At 38.2% G+C, this 7416-nt stretch overlaps 1 protein-coding gene across 8 annotated transcripts in view; it reads right to left on the minus strand.

The window, feature by feature from the left end:
• RALGAPA1 (Ral GTPase activating protein catalytic subunit alpha 1) overlaps positions 1 to 5857 on the minus strand; it is a 220725-nt gene extending 214868 nt beyond the window's left edge. For 3 of the 8 annotated variants that reach the window (XM_027111076.1, XM_027111078.1, XM_027111079.1), the window contains exon 1: positions 5304 to 5855. In XM_027111076.1, the coding sequence (XP_026966877.1) occupies positions 5304 to 5409 (106 nt within the window). In that variant the 5' untranslated portion in view covers positions 5410 to 5855. Of the gene's footprint in view, positions 1 to 5303 lie in introns of all 8 variants that reach the window. The other 5 variants (XM_027111074.1, XM_027111075.1, XM_027111080.1 and 2 more) reach the window with 3 other exon arrangements.
• Positions 5858 to 7416: the final 1559 nt, after the last annotated feature.

Raw genomic sequence — 7416 nt, forward strand, 5'->3', positions numbered from 1 at the left:
AATTCAACATTGTCAATTTTTCCCAAAGTGACCTACAAATTCATCACAATCCCGATCAAAACCCCAGCAAGAATTTGTTTGTTTGTTTATTTATTTATGAGAAACTGACAAGCTAATTTTAAAACCCATACAGGAAGGTAAAGGACCTGGCATAGCTCCCTCCCACCACTCCAAAAAAACACAAACCTTTGAAAAAGAAGAACAAAGTTGGAGGGACAACACCATCTAATTTCAAGATTTATTATCAAGTTACGGTAACAACAACAAAAAAAGCCACTGTGGTACAGGCATCAACACAGACAAACAGATCACCAGAACAAAACAGAGTCCCAAAATAGAACCATACATATATAGAAAACTGAGTTTTGGAAAAAGAACAAAGGCAATTCAGTGGAGAAAGGGCAGTCATTTTCAACAAATGGTGCTGGAAAATTTGGATATCCATATGCAAAAAAATAAACTTCAATCCATACCTCAAACCATATTTGCAGAGTTCACTCAAGATGGATCACAGACCTAAATATAGATCCTAAAATTTTAAAACTCTAGAAGAAAACACAGGAGAAAATTTTTGTGACCTTGACTTTGGGCAAAGATTTCAGATACAACACCAAAAGCATGAACCATAAAAGAAAAACTTGATACATTGACTTTATCAAAATTAAGAATTCCTACTCCTTCTAAGAAAATAATAGAATTAAAAGACATCCAAAGACTGGGGGAAAAAAAAATCTTTGCAAATCATGTATCTGATAAAGTACTTGTATCCAGAATATATACAGAATTTTCAAAACTAAATAAGAAAGCAAAAAACTCAATTTAAAAATAGGTGAAAGATTTGAACTTGATTTCATCAAAGAAGTTATACAATGGCAAATTAAGCACATGAAAAGAAGCTCAATGTTATTAGATATCAGGGAAACACTAATTATATCCACTACATAACTTATTATAGTGGCTGACAAGAGAAAGAAATACCATACCAAGTGGTGTTGGTGCATTTGTGGAGGAACTAGAACTCTCACACAATGCTTGTAAGGATGTAAAATGGTAAAAATATAGAAAACAGTATATCAGCTTCTAAAAAGAAACACACAACTGCCATAGGATCCATCCATGCCATTCCTAAGTATTTATTCCAAGAGAAAAGAAAGCATATATCTATATAACACGTACATCTCACAGCAGTTTTATACGGAATAGTCCAAAACTGAAAACCCACATGTCCATCAACATGTGAATGGGATAATCAAATTATAACATATCCATACAATGGAATATTACTCAGCAATAAGAGCAAAGTACTATAGACGCACCACCACAAAACAAATAGAGGAATTTCAAAGTATGCTGAGTAGAAGAAACCAATCAAAAAAGAGTAAATACTGTTAATTCCATATATATATAAAATACAAACTAATGTAGAGGAGAGCAGATCAGTGGTTGCCCAGGGAAGGGGTAGGATGGCAGGCAAGGAAGGGTGAGAGGAAGGGATTACAAAGGGGCAAAAGGAAACTTTGGGAGGTTACAGATATATTTATTTTCTTGATTGTCTATGTTCCTAATCTTGATTGTCATGATGGCTTCACAAGGTATATGTATGTCAAAAATATGTATATGTATATGTATGTACTCAATTACCCCAATGTTCATAGCAGCATTATTTACAATGGAAACAACCTAAGTGTCCATCAATGGATGAAAGGATAAAGAAGATATTGGTGTATATACACAATGGAATGCTACTTAGCCACAAAAAAGAATGAAATATTGCCATTTGTAGCAACATGGGTGGACTTGGAGGGTATTACACGAAGTGAAATAAGTCAAAGAAAGACAAATACTGTATGATATCACTTATATGTGGAATCTAAAAAATACAAGAAAACAGTGAATATAACAAAAACAGCAGCCTCAGATATAGAGAACAAACTAGTAGTCACCAGTGGGGACAGGGAAGGGGGGAGGTACAATATAGGGGTAGGGGATTAAGAGGTACAAACTACTATGCATAAAATAAGCTAAAAGGATATATTGTACAACGTGGAGAATATAGCCAATATTTTATAACTATAAATGGAGTATAACCTTTAAAAATTGTGAATCACTGTATTTTATACCTGTAACTTATATAATATTGTACATCACCTGTACTTCAATTTTTGAAAAAGCATTCAATTATATGCTTTAAATATGTGTGATTTATTTTCTGTCAATTACACCTCAATAAAGCTACTAAAAAGAATGATCCAACAATAATCAATATATTTATTAGCTAATAAGCACTTATCTTTTTTTTTAAGTTAAGAAGACTGAACTGTTACCTTGCCATACAAGAAAATTATCAATAACATTTACTCAATATCCACTTCATGCCGAGAATTATGTTAGCCATTTAGTTAGATACCAAGTTACCTGCTAACTTACTATCATTATCTTAAGGCCATTAATTGTAAAAAAAAAAAAAAACCCAAAAAACAGTGGGGGCAGGGGGAGAGGTCAACATGAAACTTCAGCAACTAGACAAGGCCTTATTTCTATTTTTTAATAATTCTAACTTCCAGTTCCTAAAAATCAAACACACAGCAATATCAATAAACACAGTAGATTTAAATCTAAATCCTCCAAGTTCTATAAATTCATCTGGAATTGCCCTTTAGTGGGAACACATGCCAGGACAAAGGCTTACACCAGATATTTAAATTACGTTCTCATATATTGGGATGCACTGAATTCTATAAATACCCTGGGTGAATGGCAGTTCCATAAAGGTTAAAAATACAGTTTAGATGGGACCAAACAAAAGTCAAAATCCTGTGTAATTGGCGATGCCCCATTATTCTGCAAACTAGTTTCCTCACAGAGTTTACTTTATGTAAAACCTGCACTTAACTTGCAAAAAGGATCTGAAGCGGCTCTCCCATCTGCAAAATGGGAGAACTCTAAGACACCTTTCAGTCTTTGCCATTCTACTCTCTCCCACTCATTTTCTTAGGAATCACATTAATCATATTTCAAACAAAGTAACTGTAACCACTTAAAGATACAGAATATTTTATTCAATTAATTAATATGTTCGAACCAAGTGCAGGATTTGGAGGTCCAACTGTTTTTGTTCTATAGTTTGACAAGGTTTACCTCAGCACCATTGACATCTGAAGCTAGAATATTGTTGTGAGGGATTATCCTGTGCGTTTCAAGATGTTTAGCAGCATACCTGCTACCCACTAGATGCCAGTAGCACCTCTCTCCAATGGTGAAAACCGAAAGTGTCTCCAGACATTCTCACTGTCCCCAGGGGAGCAAAACTGTCCCTGGTTGAGAATTACTGTTCTAAAATGAGTGCAGTAATCTCTCCGTATGGACCTCCTCCACTCACGGGGCAGGGAGTATCTGAAAGCACAAAGTCCTCCATTTGAAGGTTCATAAGGATATTTTAAATGTTTATGTACAGTATATGCTCCATCTAAAAATAAATAAAATAAATTTCTAAAAAGCAAAGGGTTTTTTAAAAAAAAAACTATTGTTTTGTTTTCAAACTGAGAAATCTAGGCACTACAAAATATCTGATATGTATGACCTCTTAATTTAGACCACGTCTCCAGGGTGGAAAAAAAACTTCTATGCGAAAGAAGTATATATGAACTATTTCTTAACCATTCCATAACTAAAGAACTGTGGCAGTTAATTTAGGAAATGTCAATACTCTATTGGAACTCAACTTTATAGCTCTGCCATTACCCAGCCTACAGTTTGTCCCAAGTAGGTATCAAATTCCATTAAGTCTTCAATTTCAAACTGCCATTATCTGTGATAAATCTCCTACATCCACACATTAACTTTCCCTGTCTCAGTCCCCTAGCCAAATTTTTCTTCAACAGCTTAACTCTCAAGTAGAATTTAAATAAAAAGATGACAACCTCAACTATATTTAGAAGATTTATATTTTCTTGAAAAAAATCTTTTTACATTGCTAAACTGGATTTAACTGCTTTCTTACTATTCCACAGGAATAAACACAATTTACTTGTGATATAGATTTGCTGCCATCAATGTAGAAAGAGTAAAAATCAAACTGGAGACATGAAATCTGGGTTCCAGTTCTGGCTCTGCCTCCTAGTAGCGGGATGACCACTTAACATTCCCAAACTTCAACTTTCTCATTTGTAAAAAATGGAGGATAATAATTTAACTAACTCTAGAGTTATTGTGAGGATTAATTATAATTTATGTGAAGTCATTCTGTAAACAGTAAAGTACCATACAAATGTTAGGTATTGGTGTTATCCTGTTGGTATGAGTAAACCATATAGTAGAGAAACATGCACCTCAAATAAAAGACATGTCACTGAATAAACGTCATTTTTCGAAACGAACATTCTTTAGGAAGAGAGCCTGAGATGATAAACTCTCAACTAGGATTCAGGCATCTGGGTTCTAAAGTCAGTTCTGCCATTAACTCTCTGCATCAACAAAGGCAAACTAACTTTCCTCTTCACCTCAGATTTCATCTAAAAAGATCCAAGTATTGGACCAGTTGTTCCATAAGTATTATTACAGCCCTTACCAGCCCGAGAAATGACCAAGCGTCCCAAAAATTCCTTTAACACCATATCCACAACTCAAAGAGCAGTTTGGTCGGCCAGCAAAACAGAGGGCAACAGACGGTAAGAAAATTTTAATTAAAAATAGAATTCTATATAATTCTCGAAAAGCAAAGGAAGCTATAAACTACCTTGTTTTCTATAATTAATAATAGTTCCACCTCTAAATGATAGTAATTATGAACAAGGTGCATTAACAAGGGCGGGTCTCTTTCCCACAAGCTTTTTGGGAGCCACCCATTTCCCAAAGAGGTATAACTGCTTCCTCTTTGCTCTCCTTAGCCAAAAAACTTGAAAGATTAAGGCTTATATTGTCTGAGATTTTTTTTTTTTCATTTCACTTGGGTGGGGATGGCGGTAGTCATCTGACAAACATATCCTATAAACACCATTATCCGCAACACCAAGTCTCCCGAAAGACTAAAAATAATCTAAGTCTTTAGAGTAATAAGTGTTTTTAAAAAAGAGTTCGGGTTATTAACTCAAAATGAGAAAACCCCGTGTTGGTGTGACTAGTGCTTGCCAACTGCCAAGGGTTCCCCTCCCCAAATTATCCGCCCTCCCGCGTCTCTGCAGAGGCGACGCCTCGCCCTCTACTACCGCATCGCGCCAGGGCGGAGGGAGAGTCCCCAGGGGCTCCCAGGAGAGGGAAGGCCGGACAACCCAGGCCTCCAGGCGCCACCACCCCTCGCCCCTCACCGATGACAATGCGCAGGTGCTTGAGGCGGGTCAGCGCGTCCTTCTTGGTGTCCAGCACCTTCTGGGTAGACTTCTTCACGTCTCCGTGCGGCTTCTTGGAGAACATCCTGCCTCCGCCACGGCCGACTCCGGCCCCCTCCCGGCCCGGTCCCGGCGGCGGAAAGTGGAGGGAATGGGCGGGGGGAGACTAGCGTGAGCGGCTCATTCACTCCCCAGCCTTGCGGGCCCCGGCGCGGCCGACTCCTCCCAGATCCAGGCCAGTGCCGCCACCTCCACCCGCCTCGCGCGGCGGCTGCAAAGCACCTTCGGCTCCGGCTCCAATATGGCGGCTCCCCTCTCCCAGCCCTGCACGGAGCAAAGGAGACCCAGGCGGGTCGACCGCCTTCGCCGCCGCCGCGGCCGCCGCTCGCCGCCACAGGCCGGGGCCCGGTACCCAGGACCCGGAACCGCGGAGGTGGGGCTCTCGGCGGCAGCGGCACCACTCCTCTCTCCCTGAGGCCCCCTTAAGGTTAAAGATTCTTTAGCAGCTTAGACTCTGTAGAGGCCGACACAGAGACTGAGCGTGGTGATGGGTTTCACGACTTTGCCGTCGGTGGCGAATGGTCCCCGTGGCAACCGCCTTCTGACGTCAAGGGTTCTTGACGTCATGCCAGCGTGAGATCACCCGTGACATTACCCCGCTTTGGTTTCCTGTGCAAGCATCCAGAGGAGGAGCCCGAGAAAGTCAGGGAAGATAATTCCTGCGTGCGCTTTTGTAAGCCTAGTGACTCTTAGACAAGCTCCCCGAGTAGTTTTTGTGTTTTAAAAGTCCTCCGCCTGTCTCTGCTGTTTACTATGTAAATTAAGATGTAACTTAAGAACATAGCACCAAAACAGATGTGCAATATATTTTAGGTGCCAATTCTGAAGGCTTTGGTAGTAACACCCCTTCATTTCCTTAATTTGAGTTTTGTTTAAAGGATTTTTGTTTGTTTTGCAAAGTGATGATTTACAATTTACTGTAGTATAGAGACTTGTAGGGTTATAGTACATCTTCTTGGTAAAAATTATCTTGCACAAATAAATGAATTCTCCCAAAAGCATGCTGTAACAGAAAGAAAAATTACAGGGAAAAGAAATCTGAATAACTTTAACCGTTAATTTTCTTGATATGTAGAGTTCACAAATCCAGGAGAAAATTGCTAAGGTACAGGTAGAAAAGTTAGTAAGGACATGAAAAAAAAAATCACAGAAGTCTATACTCAACTAAAATGTGAAAAACGTTCACACTCATGGATAATTTTTAAAAATCAGATTAAAACAATGTTTCTTTTTAAACAGCTTTATTGAGGTATACCTGATATACAATAAACTGCACATTTTCGAATTGTACAGTTTGGTGAGTTGGACATTTGCATACATCTATGAAAACATAAGCACAATCAAAATATTGATCACGAAGGGGCCTCTTGTCCCTTTGTAATCCTTCCCTTCCACCACCCCACCTCTGGTGCACCAGCAACCACTGATCTGCCTTCTGTCACCCGGAATTTGCATTTTCTAGAGTTTTATAGACGTGTAAGCATACCGTATATGCTTTTTGTCTGGCTTCTTGCGCTCAATATAGTTTAATTTTTAATAATGAAATATTTTATCAGTCAAAATAGGAAAGTTTGTTTTTAAATTAGCCATCGTACTGCTGGTAAAGGCAGCAGCAGACACTCCTATTGCTTGCTAGAAAGCAGCAGTAATTACTACAAAATTTGGCATTATGTATCAAGACACTTAAAAATGTTTATATATACTTTGATTCATTAGTTTCACGTTTAGAACCCTACTCTAAAATATCAGAAATGGGAAAAATATTTATGTAAAAATATTAAAGCATGATTTATAACATTGAAAGATTAGAAACTGTGAATGTCCATCAGAGAGGAGGTAAACATCCAGTAGGTGGGATGACATACAGCCATGAAAATTATGAATATGAAGACTTTTTAATGACATGGAAAATACTCAAGAAAATATTAAGTGAAAAAGCAATATAAGGCTGAAAATATGTTATCAAAACTGTGAAAGAAATTATGCATACAAAATGTAGTTAGAAAAAAGATTCAAAAAATCCAGACTTGTG

The sequence above is a fragment of the Aethalodelphis obliquidens genome, unplaced genomic scaffold (genome assembly GCF_003676395.1).
Source record: "Aethalodelphis obliquidens isolate GAN/ISIS:26980383/991018 unplaced genomic scaffold, ASM367639v1 scaffold10, whole genome shotgun sequence".
Classification (NCBI taxonomy): domain Eukaryota; kingdom Metazoa; phylum Chordata; class Mammalia; order Artiodactyla; family Delphinidae; genus Aethalodelphis; species Aethalodelphis obliquidens.